The 17,157-nt window shown below is 57.3% G+C and overlaps 1 protein-coding gene across 1 annotated transcript in view; it reads right to left on the reverse strand.

The window, feature by feature from the left end:
* Positions 1-17,157, reverse strand: part of RYR1 (ryanodine receptor 1) — a 119,214-nt gene that overhangs the window by 55,205 nt on the left and 46,852 nt on the right. Inside the window, 24 exon segments of the mRNA XM_041742343.1 lie at positions 465-797; positions 913-1,043; positions 1,737-1,818; positions 5,148-5,386; positions 5,486-5,546; positions 5,959-6,008; positions 6,478-6,599; positions 6,700-6,767; positions 8,275-8,390; positions 8,945-9,068; positions 9,390-9,465; positions 9,567-9,641; positions 10,015-10,155; positions 10,631-10,720; positions 10,974-11,052; positions 11,168-11,331; positions 11,732-11,872; positions 12,777-12,867; positions 13,522-13,742; positions 15,607-15,776; positions 15,873-15,993; positions 16,384-16,492; positions 16,579-16,765; positions 16,983-17,118. Of these exon segments, the coding sequence (XP_041598277.1) occupies positions 465-797; positions 913-1,043; positions 1,737-1,818; positions 5,148-5,386; positions 5,486-5,546; positions 5,959-6,008; positions 6,478-6,599; positions 6,700-6,767; positions 8,275-8,390; positions 8,945-9,068; positions 9,390-9,465; positions 9,567-9,641; positions 10,015-10,155; positions 10,631-10,720; positions 10,974-11,052; positions 11,168-11,331; positions 11,732-11,872; positions 12,777-12,867; positions 13,522-13,742; positions 15,607-15,776; positions 15,873-15,993; positions 16,384-16,492; positions 16,579-16,765; positions 16,983-17,118 (3,127 nt within the window).

Below are 17,157 nucleotides of genomic sequence, written 5' to 3' on the forward strand. Positions count from 1 at the left end.
CAGCCTCTGACCTCTGGCCCTGACGTCTGGCCCCGGCCCCCAATCTCTATCTTGAGCCAACGCCTGACACAGAACTTCTGAGCCAGGAATCCCAGTCCTTTAAAGACTCATTTCTTGACCTCTGACCTACAGCCCCCTCCATAGCAGGGACCCTGATGCTTGACCTGGTTCTCTGACCCTTTGTGTAAGGAGCCTGTCTCTGACACAGCTCCTCACCTCTCCAAGGCTCCAGATATTCAGAATCCAGCCTGGAGGACCCCCAGGGCCCATCCATCCACCTATGAGCCTGAGATTCTGACCCCTTGTGATGACCCCTGGCCTTCTGACCCTGAGAAAACCTAGACTCCCCCCAACTCCCACGAAACCATGGACCCTGGAATCTCCTCCTCGGATCATCAGATCAAGGGCCCGAGCCCCAGGACCCTAGTGCCCAGTCCTCAGGGGCCTGGTGCCCCCAGACCCACCTGCGAGGCGCTTCATCCACGAGGCCTCGTCAATGCCCAGGTTGTTGACGATGATTCGCAGGATGTTACCCAGCAGGGAGTTGAGGTGGTCGGAGGTGACAGCTGTGCAGGGTGGGGGGGCCCCAGCGGGCAGGGCAGGCGGGGGGGCCTCGGGCCCGCGCTCCCACCAGCGGGGCAGGTAGCTGCACAGCATGGGCAGCGTGATCTCGATGACGTGTGGCATCTCTGTATAGCGGGCCCCCGACTCAGCCAGCCCCCCGATGTCTGCCATGAGCCGCTCCAGCACCGGGATGTCAGGACACATCTCCTCCACACTGTTGGGGAGCCCCAGGACTGGGGTGCGGGGAGGAGTCAGGCACCCCGACCCATCACCCCCAGACCTCAGTGTCCACAACCCCATCCCAGGGCCCCCCACAAGCTCTGGAGTCCCCCGCCGCGCACAACTTACTGGCCCGCTCCCGGGGAGACTTGGTAGTGTACACCGAGCAGGCGTTGTACTCGTTCAGCTGGGGCTCCAGGAAGGCCACGGGCATGGCCGCTGCCAGGCGGGCCAGGCATTCCCCGAGGGCTGGGCGCAGCCTGGAAGAGGGGGCGACTTAGCTCCCATCACCGCCCCTGCCTGCTGCCTGGTCCTGGGTCCCAGCCTCTGTCCCCACGGAAGTGCGTCTCCCCAGAACTCTTGGGAGCAGAGCTGCGGTCCACCGAGGGCACAGGTGTGGCCTTGTCCCTGTTTTTTTTTTTTTTCTCCATGAAAGGCACAGAGAGAGAGAGAGAGAGAGGCAGGGACGCAGGCAGAGGGAGAGGCAGGCTCCACGCAGGGAGCCCGATGCGGGACTCGATCCCGGGATCACGCCTGAGCCGAAGGCCGACGCTCAGCCGCTGAGCCACCCCGGCGCCCGACCCTGGGCTTAAGTGCCCTCTTGCTCCAACCGGTGATCCCAGCCCAGGAGAGCCCTCCCCGGTGCCCCGAGCTTGCTGTGGCTCCCACGTGCCACCCCCATTCCTGTGCGCCCCCTGCCAGGGCAAGCTCCGCCCCCAGGGAGGCACAACCTGGCATCCCGCGGGCCTGGTGCCCATCCGGCCTCCGAGCCGAGGCCGCCACTTCCTTCGCTGGCCTTCCCCTGAGCGCCCTCACGTGGCCGCCTCCGTGAACTGCAGCTGCCGCCAAGCAGGTCTGTGGACTTTGAACTCCCCCCATCGTCTCCTGCTCCCCCCTGTCCCTGAGCCCCCACGGTACCCACCGCAGCCCCAGATCTGGCTCTGTCTCCTTACTTTTCCACGTAAGGGTTTTTGGTGGTTCCCAGGGAGTAGATACTGCACAGCGTTCGGTAGCAAGAGACCTGGACGTCGTCCACTGAGGGAGAGAGGAAGAGTGAGGGTGGGGGATGCAGCCGCGATCCCAGTTCTCCCCGCCCTCCTCCCAGTCTCCGGATACTGGGTAAGGGCAGGGCTCTAAGCCGGCCTGCTGTTTACCACTCTGTCATTTGAGCAAGTACTAACACTTTCTTGGCCTCAGTTTCCCTGTCTGTAAAATGGGCATAATTATAGTATCTTCCTCGTGGGGTGGTTGTGAGAATCAAAAGAGTTAATGCGGGCGGCCGGGTGGCCCAGCGGTTAGCGCCACCTTCAACCCAGGGTCTGGTCCTGGAGACCGGTCATAGAGTCCCACGTCAGGCTCCCTGCATGGAGCCTGCTTCTCCTTCTGCCTGTGTCTCTGCCTCTCTCTGTCCCTCATGAATAAATAAAATATTTTTTTAAAAAGAGTTAATGGTTGGAAATCAACTGGAACATGGCACAGAGCAGGCACTCAACAAAAGCTAGTTGTTCCTTCCTGAGAGAGGAGTCATGGATCTCTTTAATGACGTGATGGGCACTCTTTCTGGAAAAATGCAAGCAAACATCCAATCCTGACTATAACTTTAGGTCATCCACTGTCGTGCTCCACCCGCCCCGCTGCGGGAAGACTAGGTTACGAACCTCAACAACTTCACAAATGTCATGAGGCAAAAAGAGGATAAGGGGCAGGTTCTAGATTGAAGAGACTATGTGGACATAACTGCCCCCGCAATGAGAGAAACTTGACTGGATTCTGATTTAAAAAAAAAAAAAAAAAAAAAAAAAAAGGGATCCCTGGGTGGCGCAGCGGTTTGGCGCCTGCCTTTGGCCCAGGGCGCGATCCTGGAGACCCGGGATCGAATCCCACGTCGGGCTCCCGGTGCATGGAGCCTGCTTCTCCCTCTACCTATGTCTCTGCCTCTCTCTCTCTCTCTCTCTATGACTCTCATAAATAAATAATAAAAAAAAAAAAAAAAGGAAAAGCAAAGGCATTTTGAGGGTAATGGGGGAAATTGAAGTAGTCAGGCTACGTGGTGATAATGATAATGATATTGCAATTAAATGAGAAAAGGTGCTCATTCCAGAAGATGCAAACTCAGTACTTAGGGATGAGGTGTCACCGTGTGTGCAACTCATGTTCAAAAGTTTGAGAAAATGGTTTATAAACACTTTCACCCAGAAAGCGAAAGGCTAAGCATATTGGGCAAATTATTAACAATTCTCTGTCTTTGGCTTTCCTGGATACATTAAAATTTTCTAAAGAGGGGCACTGGGGTGGCTCAGTGATTGAGCGTCTGCCTTTGGCTCAGGTCATGATCCTGGGGTCCTGGGATCCAGTCCTGCATTGAGCTCCCCACGGGGAGCCCGCTTCTCCCTCTGCCTGTGTCTCTGCCTCTCTCTGTGTGTCTCTTATGAACAAATAAATAAAATCTTTTTTTAAGTTTTTAAAAAAGATTTTATTATTTATCCATGAGACACACACACGGCGGGGGGGGGGGGGGGGGGGGACCGGAGCAGAGACACAGGCAGAGGGAGAAGCAAGCTTCATGCAGAAGCCTGACATGGGACTTGATCCTGAGTCTCCAGGATCAGGCCTTGGGCCCAAGGCGGCGCTAAACCGCTGAGCCACCTGGGCTGCCCAAAATAAAATCTTTTTTTTTTTAATTTTTTTAAAATAAATAAAATAAAATGTTCTAAATAGGGGCACCTGGGTGGTTCAGTGATTGAGCGTCTGCCTTTGGCTCAGGTCATGATCCCAGGGTCCTGGGATGGAGCCCCAGGTTGGGCTCCCTGGTCAGTGAGGAGTCTGATTCTCCCTCTACTCTTCCTCTGTTTTTTCTCTCTCTTTCTCTCTCTCTCTCTCAAATAACTAAAATCTTTAAGAAAAATAAATAAGAATTTCTAAATAAAATGTAGGGGTGGGGGAAGTACCCGACCCAAGCACAACTTTTCTTACTTTTATCAAGAGGTTCTAGTTTCAAATAAACCGTGAGCTGACACATGGCCCCACTCTCTGCCAGTTCCCACTGCCCATGGAGCCTCCAGCCCATCCTGGACACTTTCCAGGGTATTCCCTGGGTCCCTCGCAACCACCAAGTCTCGAACTGACCTCAGCATCTCCCCAAAACTGGTTACTTCTTCCACCCCCTGTCCCCTGGCAGCCCCACTGTCCACGGGGCCCGGGCCAGGGCCGTGGGCCCCACTCTGCCTGCCTCCCCTCCACAGCCCACCCCTTCGGCCTCCTGAGCATCTCTCCCACCTCCTCCTGTCCTTCCCCCCTGCTCCACCATAGTCCAGCCCACGTCTCATAAGCCTCTTTGTTCTGAGTACCCGACACCACCCCGGGTGTAACACCTTATCTGTGTCTCATTAGCAAAGGTATGTTGCACCCTGTGTGCCATGTGTCCCAAGACCCCAGGGGCTGGGTCTCGCACCATACGTGCCGTTTGGTAGCATAAACAGGGTACACGCTGCTAACGGACTCCCAGTACCTGCTCTTTTTTTTTTTTTTTTTTTTTTTTTTTAATTTTTTTTTTTTTAAATTTTATTTATTTATGATAGGCACACAGTGAGAGAGAGAGAAGCAGAGACATAGGCAGAGGGAGAAGCAGGCTCCATGCACCGGGAGCCCGACGTGGGACTCGATCCCGGGTCTCCAGGATCGCGCCCCGGGCCAAAGACAGGCGCCAAACCGCTGCGCCACCCAGGGATCCCCCAGTACCTGCTCTTAACGTTTTTCTGCTCTTTTCTTCTTCCTACTAACAGACCTCCGATATTTAGCTGGACACACGACCTCCCAGAATAAAGGCCACTTTCCCAGCCTCCCTTGCAGTGACACGTGGCCACATGCTAAATTGAGCCAATGAGACGGAGGTAAGCAGGAGTGATGCAGATGGCTTCTGGGTCGTTCCTTCAGAAGAACTGCAATGCTCTCCTCTTTGCTGCTTCTCTTCTCCTCCAGGCTAGACTGAGGATGCAATGACGTGCCATCCTGGACCCCACGGATAGAGGCAGTCTTTCCGAGATGGCAGGGTAGCAAGGTGGGGGGCACCTGGGCTTCTGACATTATGAGCCACTTATAATGAGTCACTTATAACTAGACGTAACATGAGAAAGAAATATACGTTCTTCTTGCTTAAGCTGCAGTGGTTTAGGGTCTTTCCGTTAGAGCAGCAGCTGAACTCCTATCCTCATTAACTCATTCTGTTACTTCCAACTCACTGAGTGCACACTTGGCTTCGAGCCCTGAATCCACACTCGCAAACACCTGCGGTTAGGCACGCGAGGACAGCTGGCATTGGCCCAATTGGCCCCCGACCCCCCGCCCTTGGGGCCAGGGGTCCTTACGGATGACATCGTCTCCAAACTGGTGCTGGGCGATGTGCTGGAAGAGCGTGGTGAGGACGGGCAGCAGGGCCACGGTGGTGTAGGTGAGGTTCTGGCCCACACCCTTCACCTGCGTGCGCGCCTGGGACACCTTGCCGAGGCGCAGGTTCTCCACCATCTTCTCGATGTCCTCCGACGCGCTCTCGAAGAAGGAGCGGAGGCCGGCCTTCACGATCTCGGGGCCTGACTTCATCACCGTCCTAGGAGGGAAGCCGGGGTGCGCCCGTTCTAGAATCTGAGGTTCTAGATTTCAGAAAAGCGAGGGGAACAGGGGTGGGAGTGGGCGCCGTGCCCCGTACCTGGCATCCAGGGAGCGGGCCAGGATGTGAAGACAGTTGACCACAGCTGGAGCATCTGTCCCTGGGGAAGGAGGACAGGCCAGGGTAAAGGAAGGGCTGGAGGGCAGTGCCTTCCTCTACATCTATCTCGTCCCGAACCCCACCTCCACCTGGACCCCATAGGCCCCTGTCCTTCCCCAAACCCGCTGTGCCTCCCCCTTCCAAGCCCTGACCCCTTGGGCCATCATTGCCCAGCCTAGGGTCTCTGTGAGGTCAGGGCCCGCCGCTGTCCCAGTCCCAGCCCTGTCCCCAGGATGACCCAGCCCATGCCCAGGTGCACCCAGGTGCGCCCAGGTGTGGAAGAAGAACACAGTGAGGGTTGTGCCAATCGAGGCAGGAACCAGGAACCGGGAACGCTTTAGGGTGAGCTTGGTGGGTGAGTGCAGGGAAAGAGGAAAGACAGGGAGAAGAGCTCGGGGAACAGAGCTACTTACCAAAGAGAGACACTCGGTGGCGGACAAGAGCGGCAAGCTTGCAGAAGAGGCTGAAGAAAGAGGGACAGGAGGACAGAGGAAAGAGTGAGGACACCAAGGGACCAGGACAGCAGTGGTGCAATTAGAGGGACAGAGGGACAGGAAGCAGAGCCAGGAGGGTGTCAAGTGGTTGGGAAGAAAACGAAAGAGAGGAAGGGTGAGGAGGGGCCGGGGAGATGAGCAGGTTTGAGAGTCAGGGGCAGAAACCAGAACCGGGGAGGCTGGGGCTGGGGAGACTGGTCTGTCTTTCTGACCAGGCAGCCAGTCCATCCATGAAATTCCCATGACCTGGGAAAACCCTTGGGCCCGGGCACAACAGGACAATTGGTCACCCTCAGCCTTCAGTTCCCTCTGCAGGGGGAGTGGTTGGTGCCCAACACCCAGGACAGAGCCCCTAAGGTCCAGAGTTGGGCAGCAAGGGTCCAGGATCACAATCCTGTGAGGTCAGGGGGCTGGGTCAGAGGTCAAAGCAGAGCCCACCTGGTGATCATTTCCTTCTCCTTGTTGGAGGCATGGCCACCACTGCCCAGCACTTTGGCCGGTGTGGACAGGAAATAGAGGCAGTGGTTGGTGAAGTACTGGTTGATCAAAGGGAGCAGGATCTGGGGGGTGGGGAGAGGAAGAGATGAGGGGGACTGGGTGAAGGGTGGGGGAGGCCACCCGGTCCCCAGCCCCCTCCAGCTTTCTGAGCCCACCTCTCACCTTAGCAAAGAATTTAATCTCCTGTTCGTGTGGAGACTTTTCCACTCGTCCACTGCTGACCACAGCCTCTGGTGGGGGAGGGAAAACAGGGGTCATGGTGGGTTCAAGGCTGGGGAACTCAGGGTGTTCCATTGGAGAGAGGGGACACCAGGGTAAAGGTAGGAAAAGATGAGCGATTAGTATAAAGTCCCCTCTGTTGGCTTTGAGGTGAACCTCTCTCCCCCATCTTTCATCTAATCCCCTAACTCCTTGATCAAACCCTTCCTGAGGCTGAAAATGGGGAAGAGGATAAACTCAGATAGGGTAAGGCCATGAGACATCCCCTTCCTCACAAGCCCTTTTCTTCCTGAACTTTGATACTTGACACTGAATCAGTTTGGAATGAATAAACGAATGAATAAAACAAGAAGTCACTGCAGACAGATTAGAATTGCTTTTAGAGTGGAAATCAATTTCAGAAAATAATAACAGTGACCGTAATAATTACTACTAGTAAATACAACTAAAATAGTAATGCTGGCTCCCATTGTCAAACATTTGCAACGTCCCTGCCAAATGTGAGAAATGTGCTTGCACAATCTCTTCCCAACTTGGAGGTCTGTATAGTGGGTCCCTCTTCATTTTACAGATGAGAGAACTGAGGTGAAATAACTCAGCCTGGGTCACCCAACAAGAAAGGGACAGAACTGTGGCCAGTTATGATGGACAGATGGGGAAACTGAGGCACAGAGAGGCGAGGTGCTCAGCACAGAGTCAGCACGTGGGACCCAAGGCGAGATGTTTGAGTGAGTCCTGCTGTGCCACTCATCTGAGGGGCTCCGTGGGTGGCTCTCAGGGACACGCTGGGATCTCTGGGGGAAGCTGGGAGGGATACGAGGGCCAACTGTGATTCTTATAGGATGTAAGAGACATGTGCGGGGAATACCAACAGCCTCAAAAGAGTTCCAGAATCTGCCCAGTCCTCACCCTCTTGGCCCCTACGTCCAGATGCCATCCCCAGTGCAGCCAAGGGGAGTCTGTGAACACCTGAGGCAGGTCAGGGCCCTCTCTGGCTCAGAACCCTGCTGTGGTGCCATTCCCCTCAGGGCACTCCCCATGCCTGCAGAGCTCTATGTGATCTGCCTCCAACACCTGGAGGCCTGGGATCGCGAGTCTCTCTCGCATTAACTCCCTTGCAGGGAGCCTGCTTCTCCCACTGCTGATGCCTCTGCCTCTATGACTCTCATGAATAAATAAAATCTTTTTTTTTTAATAAATAAAATCTTTAAAAAAATTTTTTAACCAGTTCCACTTTCATCCCACTCCTATTTTCCTTAGCTGACTCTAGTGTATTCTTGTTCTCAAAACACTGTCTTCTAAAAACCTAAGTTATCCGATGTTAATTGTCTGAATGCACCACAGGAATGTCAATGCAGGAGGACAGGGACTTTGGTCTCATTCGCTGCTATGTTCTCAACACCTTTGGCCCAGTGTCTGGCACAATAATGAGATACGGGGAGGGAAGGACAAATGCATGAACTGGGGCCTGAGGTGAAACCGCGGGTACAGCCGGCTGACGGAGGGACTCCTCCGTACCCAGGTGGGCGATAAACTCCTGGGAAATGTCCATCCAGCGCAGCAACTGCTGCAGGAAGCCAAAGGCGAATCGCTTCTCAATGGAAGACGTGTCCAGCTCCATGTCCTTAAGGCCTCTGCGTGGACAGGCAGAGGGGGTCAGCCCGGAGGGACGGCCACCCTGTTTCCCAATCCTCTCCAGCTCCCCTTTTGCTCCCCTAGGCCCAGCCTCCACAGGCTTCGGCCCCACCCCAAGACCCCCTCAAGTTCCTGTCTGTTCCTTGACTCCGCCCCCACTCCAGACACCCCTCCTAGCTCCTCCCCACCCCGGCCCCTTCCTCCTTTGGCCCCGCTTCTTGAGCCCTCCCCTCTCTGGCCCCAAGCTCCACCCCTCGTGGCCTTCTCCCCTCCCCAGGCCCCGCCCATTTGACCACACCCCTTAGCCTCAGACACCCGGCTCCTACGGCCCCGCCCCTTTAGCCCCTCCCCCTGGCCGCGCCCCGCCCCCTCAGGCCCCACCCCTCTGGGCTTCCTCTCCTCTCTGGCCCCGCCCTCACCCTCCAGGCCCCGCCCTCGCAGGCTCCTCCCTTCTCGGGCCCAGCTTCGCCCCAGCCCAGCTTCTCCGGGCTTCTGCCTCCCTGGTTCCTCCCACATTCCCCGCCCCTCCCGGCCAGACTCGCAGCCCACGTGCCTGGTGACAGCGTAGCCGTTCATCTGCAGGAACTTTAGCAGCTCCTGGGCCTTCTCTCGATCTCGCGCCTTCTCCTTGGCTGTGAGTGTGTCGTAGGGGACCAGCAGGGGGTGGGTCCCACCACCTGGAGCAGCAAAGACCAAAAATCAGAGGACTGGGGAGACCCAGGCCACACTCATGTTGGTGGCTCCTGCAGCTGCTGGCATGCATAATTATAGTAACAAAAACAGAGATAAGAATAACCGAAACATGGCTTTTGGATGATCTTCATAGTCTCAGCAAAACCCTAGGGTAGTCGATGGTGTTGTTATTGGGGGGGGGGGCGGGGTGGAAGCAATTGTTCAAAGTGACACAACTCTAATCTAGACCCCTATGACTCTGGAGCCTGTGCCTAGAGGACTTTGGTGAAGAGGGGTCTGTGCGGGGATGCGATGGGCGCCCTCACCCTTGGCCTCGAGCTCCTGCTTCTTCTTCCGCCCCCACGTGTTGTGGTAATTTTCTGCCAGTTGTTCCGCCATGGCCTGGGAGTGGGTGAGAGAGTCAGGGGATGTCCTCCCCAACCCCAACAAACACCTCCATGCCTAGGAGGCATACCTCCTAGATGAAGGGTCAGGGGGCTCACCTGCAGCTCCCGGGACAGGGTAACTCCGCTGAGGTCGGGCGGCTGGGGGTTGTAGCCTTCTCGCGGATCGTAGGTCTGGGAGGACGAGGGAGGGACGGGAGGGCTTGATGGGCTGGCAGGAAGCCCGGGCCCCAACACAGCTCACCCCCTCCACCTGGCCCTGGGCCCCGCTCTGCGCCCTCTCCCTAAGGCCTTGTCTCTAAGCCGCGCCCTCCTCTGCCCTTTGCGGTTCTGCAGACCCAGTCGCCCCGCCTTCCCAGGTCGCTCAGCCTGGTCCAGCACCCCGCTCCCCGCCCCCCCCATTCCGCTGACCCCACCTTCTTCCCTGTGCGCGGCTCCTCTCTCAAACCCCACCTTTGGTCTGGCCACGCCCCCTACTGGCCACGCCCCCTTCGCTAGCGGCTCACTACCCTGTGACCCCGCCCTCTGCCCAGGCCCCTCCCCTGACCTGGGCACTTTGGGATATCTTCCGCGTTTTCTTCTTCTCCGTCTTCTCCTCCTCGCCCTCCCTGGCCTTCTCTATCGTCCATTCCCAGGCAATCATGGCCTTCAAAGATTCCTTGATGGGCCAGCGGTAAATCTCTTTGTCCTGGGGTGGACAGGAAGCCGGGGAGTTGGTGGGATGGGATGAGATGGGAGGGAGGCGGAGGTAGGAGCCTTACTGCCTGGCCTCCAGTGTCCTAAGAAGGGGAAAGCCTCGACCACAGGGCTAGGAGGAAGTGTTCCAGCTTGGATTCGAACCCAGGTCTCTTAACTTGCTTTGTAACAGGGCCTCCCAAACAAACTCATTCCGATATCCCACTTTACACATGAGACTCAGAGGAGTTAAGTTGTAGGCTCAAGGAATAAAACCCCGTATCTGTGACTCTAAGAAGGAACCTAGGGAGTTCAGGGTGTAGGGGAGGCAACTATGTTTTGAGAGAAGGCAAAGTCCATGGATGAGGAGCCCTAGCCTGCAGTCCCAGCTAGATCCAAGCTGATGAAGCGGCCTCCCTCCTCCTTGAATGCCCAAATTTGGAGGTTACATATTGGAACCCTAGCACTGGGCCCCAAGACTTGCTCACCTTCTCTGAAAAAGTCTTATAGGGCCTCAGCATGGGATGGGTTTTCAGTTCCTCATCTATGTTCTCCCCATATGACCAGTTGTTCTGGATCTGGAGGTGGAGAGGGGACTGGTAAGGGCAGTGCCACTATGGAGCTGAGAGCAGGGGGCAGCATGAGGGGTAGACAGCAGTCTGGAGCACACACAAGGGAAACCCTGGAGGGGCTGAGGGTTCCAGGGGAGACTTTAGGTCCCAGGAACAGTTGGGGGTCTCAGGGAAATCCAGGGCCACAGGGAAAAGCTGGGCTCTTGAGAAAGGCCAGCAGGAATGGGGGTCGCTGGGGAGGGGGGACCCTGGCACCAACCTTGTCGAAGGCCCACTTCTCATGTGTGTACTCAGCAAACTTGTTAATGAAGGAATCCAGCTTCTCTGGGATGATCACACTATTAGGGGGATAGGGTGGGCAGATGTTGGGGCTGGCCCCTCCTTCCATGTCTGAAACCTTCTTCTCCTTCTCCTAGCCCCCATCCCCACCCCACTCCTGCCCCCAGGCCTCACTTGAGGGTCTCCACAGGCCGAGGATCAAAGTTGCCTTCAGCGTCCACCGTGGCCTTTTTCTCAGCTTTGGATGAGTATGAGGCGTCCACGTAGTCAGGGGGCAGGGCCCCTGCGATGGCGCACAGACAAGGCATAGCCATGCGGTACAGCTCTGCATCATACTTCTGGGGACGCCAGGGGTGGGGGTCACTGCAGGCCTGGCTGCGCCTTCAAATCTTGGAGCCCTAGGACTTCAAACTCACCCCTCCAATAATTAACCCTCCTCCCTTGGTCCCCAGACATCAATTATCGTCTCTCTTCTTGAAACCCAAACCTCAGCCCACCTGGACCCTCAAAACCACCCTCTATCACCCCTCCCTAAACCCCCAAACTAGAGGCCCATCCCCTCTTGCACTACAACCAAACCAGAGACCAAACTCATAGATTCTACTGGTTCTAAAGCTGTACATCTGGCTCCCTCTCTGAACCCCCAAATTTGGGAATTTCATTGTGCATTCCCCAAATTTGGGCCCCAAACCCTCCAATCAGGTTCCTTTCAGCCCCTCGTCCACCACGTGCCCAGACCTTATGGGCCAGCGAGTCAAAGATGCCCCAGAAGAGTTTACGAGTGAGGTGCAGCTCTTCCTCTGAGGTGACTCCGAAGTTAGCCCAGCCCGTGGGGAGGCAGTAGTACTTCCAGCAGCGCTCATAGTGATTGGTGAGGAGCTGGGTGGGAGAAGGAGGGGGACACATAAATGAGAGGCACATAGTAGGTGGCGGGCAAAAGAAAAGCCAAGGAGGCCAGGGGTGCCAGGGCTTTTATATTACGAAGGCGATGCAGATTTTGCAAATGATGCTAATGAAAGAAAATGGTATGCTTATTGGAGAGTGGTCTGGGCCCATTTACTATGCAAATTTAGCATTCCAATTTAGAGTCAGGATGGGTATTCAACTGGAGCTGGATTTGTCTGGTGTCGCTTTACACAAATAAGTGTGCTAATATTAATCCATGAGTAGGACTGTGTGCAAAGTGCGAATGGCCATATGGACGGAGTAGTCTGCGCTCCCATGAATGACCATGGCACACAAATATAAGCAGAACCCCATGCAAATATATGGTAATTGGGAAGTGGGCCTCCATATCCACTACACAAATTTGAAACAGGGGCTGATTTAGATGTATCATGTAAAACAGTCGATATCTGAGTTGGAGGTATCTCCTTATGCAAACCAGCAGGCAAATAAAAAAATTATAGGAGACGCTGTGCAAATATGCAGAATAGCTGTGGTGCTATTTATTGAAATAAATGCACTCATTTGCAAAGAGTAAGGCTGGTGGTCTGGGCAGACAGTAAGCATGCTAATTAGGAAAAGCAGTGTACTCCATGCAAATATGTGCTAATTCAGGTGAGGCCTGGCTCTCTGTTAGGCAAATCAGGCACTGATGAGGGAGTGTCAGAGGTACCAATGCCGCCCAGCGACCGTCCTGGAAATCCCAGTGTGCCCATGAGAAGGCCAGAGAGGTTTCCATGGGGACGCCGCCCTCGGGTTTGCAGGCTAACTGGGCGGGGCGGTACCGAAGAGCCCCGGGGCCCGGGGTCGCCGCGCGCCGGAGGGGGCTCGCCCTCACCTTGAGCGGCATCTTGGCGAACTCGTTCAGGATGGGCACGTCGAACACCAGCCGCCGCAGCAGGTGCTGCAGCATGGAAGGGCGGATGTACCTGCGGAGACGCGCACCGCGCCGCGCGGGCTCAGCCGGAGGCCGGCCGCCCCCCGCGCCCCCGCCACGGCGCCCCCGCCCGCGCCGCACCTGCAGAGCGCCCCGACCCCCGCCCCGGCGCCCCCGTCCCCACCGCACCTGCAGAGCGCCCCGACCCCCGCCCCTGCGCCCCCCGTCCCCACCGCACCTGCAGAGCCCCCCCCCCGCCCTGGCGCCCCCGCCCGCGCCGCACCTGCAGAGCCCCCGCCCGCGCCGCACCTGCAGAGCCCCCGCCCGCGCCGCACCTGCAGAGCCCCCGCCCCGGCGCCCCCGCCCGCGCCGCACCTGCAGAGCCCCCCGCCCGCGCCGCACCTGCAGAGCCCCTCGCCCGCGCCGCACCTGCAGAGCCCCCCGCCCGCGCCGCACCTGCAGAGCCCCCGCCCGCGCCGCACCTGCAGAGCCCCCGCCCGCGCCGCACCTGCAGAGCCCCCCGCCCCGGCGCCCCCGCCCGCGCCGCACCTGCAGAGCCCCCGCCCGCGCCGCACCTGCAGAGCCCCCGCCCGCGCCGCACCTGCAGAGCCCCCCGCCCGCGCCGCACCTGCAGAGCCCCCGCCCGCGCCGCACCTGCAGAGCCCCCGCCCGCGCCGCACCTGCAGAGCCCCCGCCCGCGCCGCACCTGCAGAGCGCCATGAGACAGTCCTCGATGACGTCGCGCTGCGCCTTGGTGAGCGAGCGGCCGCGGGACAGGCGGTACACCGTGTGGAGCATGGAGTCCACCATGATGGCGCGGTGCTCGGTCCCCGCGAAGAGCGGCGCGCACTTGGTGATGAGCGGCAGCACCGCCAGGCACAGGTAGCGGTTCAGCGCCAGCGCCATCTCCGTGGTGCTGAACGTGGCCTGGGGCGCAGAGCGGGGGCATCAGGCCCGCTTCGGGCTCCCGGGGTGGCCGTGGTCGCACCTCCCGCCAACACTGTCCCCCGCCCCGCCTCTGTCACCGCTGTGAACTGTGCAAAATTTCAAACTTACAGAAGTCGAGGAACCAAAGAAGGAGCCCTCGTTACCCAGAGTAGAGTCTCCTGTAGATACCCTTGTGCTGCTTATTTCCTCTCCAAGCTCCCCTTTTTTCCTGTAATATTTTTATGCAACCCCAGCCCTAGACGGCTCTACCCATGGAAATTTGAATATGTATCTCCACTCGGACTAATGCTTCTGTTCAACATCCCGGGCCGCCACTTTCACACCCAACAGAATTAACAAGTGCGTAAAATTCATGATCAGCTTTCTCCAGTTGTCTCAAAAATTGCTGTACATTTAGCTGGGATTGTTTGGATCAGGGCACCAGGAAGGCCCCCAAACCATTTGTATCTGGCTGCTGGATCTCAGGTCCTTTCCTCTGTAATGGTCTCCTTTCCTATTCTTTTAAATGCTATTTATTTGCTGGAAAAACTGAATCAGGGGATCCCTGGGTGGCTCAGTGGTGTGGCGCCTGCCTTTGGCCCAGGGCACGATCCTGGAGCCCCGGGATCGAGTCCTGCGTCGGGCTCCCGGCATGGAGCCTGCCTCTCCCTCTCCCTCTGCCTGTGTCTCTGCCTCCCTCTCTCTCTCTCTCTGTCTTTCATAAATAAATAAAATCTTAAAAAAAAAAAAACTGGATCAACTTATCCAGTGGAGTTGCCTACATTTTTATTTTGGTCCTGGTGGTGTCCTTGAACTTGTTCTTCTGCCTTCAGTCTGTCTTTCTTTCTCTCTCTCTTCTTAAGATTTTTTAAAATTTTTTAAGATTTTATTTATTTATTCATGATAGTCACACACACACACAGAGAGAGAGAGAGAGACAGAGACATAGGCAGAGGGAGAAGCAGGCTCCAAGCAGGGAGCCCGATGTGGGATTCAATCCTGGGTCTCCAGGATCGCACCCTGGGCCAAAGGCAGGCGCTAAACCGCTGCGCCACCCAGGGATTCCCAGATTTTTAAATTTTTACATAACCTCTACACCCAGCACTGGGTTCGAACTCGCAATCCCAAGATCAAAAGTCGCACTCCCCACCAACTGGGCCAGCCAGGCGCCCCTGCCCTCAGTATTTCTGATAAACTGGTATTTACAGAATCAAGTTGCCATGTTCAAGTAGCAAGTACTAGCAAGTTCAAGTGTGCAAGTAGCCAACAGTTCTTTCTCTCATCTCGAGAAGAGTCTTTTCCCGGACAAGGTCACCTGTCCAGCATATCCATCATTCCTCTGCCTCCTCTGTCACCAACTTGTGTAAAGACTTGTTGACACTCCAATACCTCACCTGCCAGACCCTCGTAACCCCCTCCGGTATGGCTCTTCCCCCACCACTTCACTGAAAGTGCTTAGCAAGTCACCAGTGGCCTCCATGTGGCCACACCAGCGGTCAGTTCTGTCCTCATCTTACTTGACTTTGTCCCCTACGGCAATCTAACTGTGTAGCTATTATATATCTATATAAGCATTATTGCTGCTGTCGTGCGCAGGTCTGTCTCCTTGGTGCCGAGCCATCATTGAGAATTATTTCTTAAATAAGAATGAGGAGATGTTGGAGATTTCCACCCACCCTCTCCCAGAACTCAGAGTTTATCTTGGTTTTGTTTTCTATCTTGACAGGGGTGAGGGGGGTGGGGAGGGAGGATTATGATACGTACACAAGCCCAGAACAAACAGAAGCCCGGCTGCTATGCCCACGCCCCATCTCGCATCCTCTCTGGAGGCAGGGAGGGTGGCTAGGCGGGGCGGGCTGCTCACCGTGTCCAGCGAAGCGGCCGCCCGCATGTCAGGCAGGAACCCCACGTCCAGCACATGCAGCAAGAAGTCTTGGTTCTCAATGCCGTACACTCGGTCCAGGAAGAGCACCATGGATGCCTTGTGGTCCGGCACGAAAGATGCCGACATCTTTGGCTGTACCAGAGCCCCATCTGTGGGCCAGGAGGGCAGGGGGTCAGGGATGCCCTTCGGACCCATCCGCTCCCTCCTCAGCCTCCCTGCCTTGCTGAGTCCGGCCCCCTCCGCACCTTTGCCCAGGGTGGGGATCTGCAGTGGGAGGCTGATGATGCCCACAAGGTCATCCAGGGGCACGAGGGAGCGCAGGATGGCGCGGATCCGCAGTGCCTCTCCCTTGCCAGCTTGGATTAGCTGGAAGAAGGAAGTGTGGGCCACATCATCAGGCACGTTGTGCCCCAGTTGCTCAATACCCCATCCATCCTTTCCTGGCCTACTGGCAGGTAGACCAGGACTCCTCGCAGGGCAAACTCTAGAATCCCCAGCCCTGACTCCTCGGCCTGTGCTTCTCCACTGCAGCCCTGGCCACCCCTGGCCCACCTTGCTTGGTCTCCCCCACTGGTCCGGGAGCTCCGTGAGAGCTGGGCCTGGGGCTGTCTTGGTCACCAGTGTGTCTGTCCTCAGAACTGCCTCTCCTAAGACCACCCGCAGAGTGAGAGCTATCAGTGCTGTCCAGTGCCTGACTGAGGAGGCTCAAGGGTGGCCCTGTGTGCCCCTCCCCATCCCTGGACTTCTGGGTCTCACATGCATCTCTGGTGCACAGCGTCCTAGCAGGTCAATCAAGGCGGCATAGAAGGACATGATGGCGTGTCCCAGGTGCACCCGGTTCTCCTCCGGGGGCTCCTCACCGAAGCTGCAGAGGAAAGTGGGCGGCGTGGGGGAGGCAGCCAGAGGCACCGGGAAGGGGGGCCGGTTCTGCCGAGATGGTGGGAGACTCACTGCTCACGCCGCCGGTCCCTGCGGACGCCTGGGCCATCACGTGCCGGGTCCTCAGAGATGCGAATGGCCTCTTCGATGGCAGCCAGCAGCCCCGAGCCGCCCTCACCCCGCAGGGCAGGCCCGAAGCACTCGGGCTTGCGGATGAGCAGCCGCACCACCACGTTGGCGTTCTCCTCCACGCTCTCACCTGGCGGCTCCGGCGGTCAGGAGGCCTCATGAGCCACGGCCCAGGGACCCCGCCCCAAGGGTTAAGGCCAGGCCCCCACTGGCTTCTGCGTGCTGCCCCAGCCCACCAGGAGGAATCCCGGGCTAAGCCAGTGGCTCAAGGTGTGGCCCACACCCCGAGGGAGGCTTTGGTCAGTGGCCCCAGCCCCCTGTCCTGCCACCACCAGCTCCTGACTCACCGTTGACAAAGACAGCGAAGCGCAAGAAGTCCAGGTAGCGCTCGCCGCCACACGGGTTCCAGCCGATGTCTGGGTACCCTTTGGCCAGGAGCATGGGGCAGCTCTGAAGGCCACAACCCGCCAGGTAGGACACCACCTGGGGGCGGAGGGGGCTCAGCCAGAGGTAGACCCGCAC

The sequence above is a fragment of the Vulpes lagopus genome, chromosome 2, assembly GCF_018345385.1.
Source record: "Vulpes lagopus strain Blue_001 chromosome 2, ASM1834538v1, whole genome shotgun sequence".
Lineage (NCBI taxonomy): Eukaryota > Metazoa > Chordata > Mammalia > Carnivora > Canidae > Vulpes > Vulpes lagopus.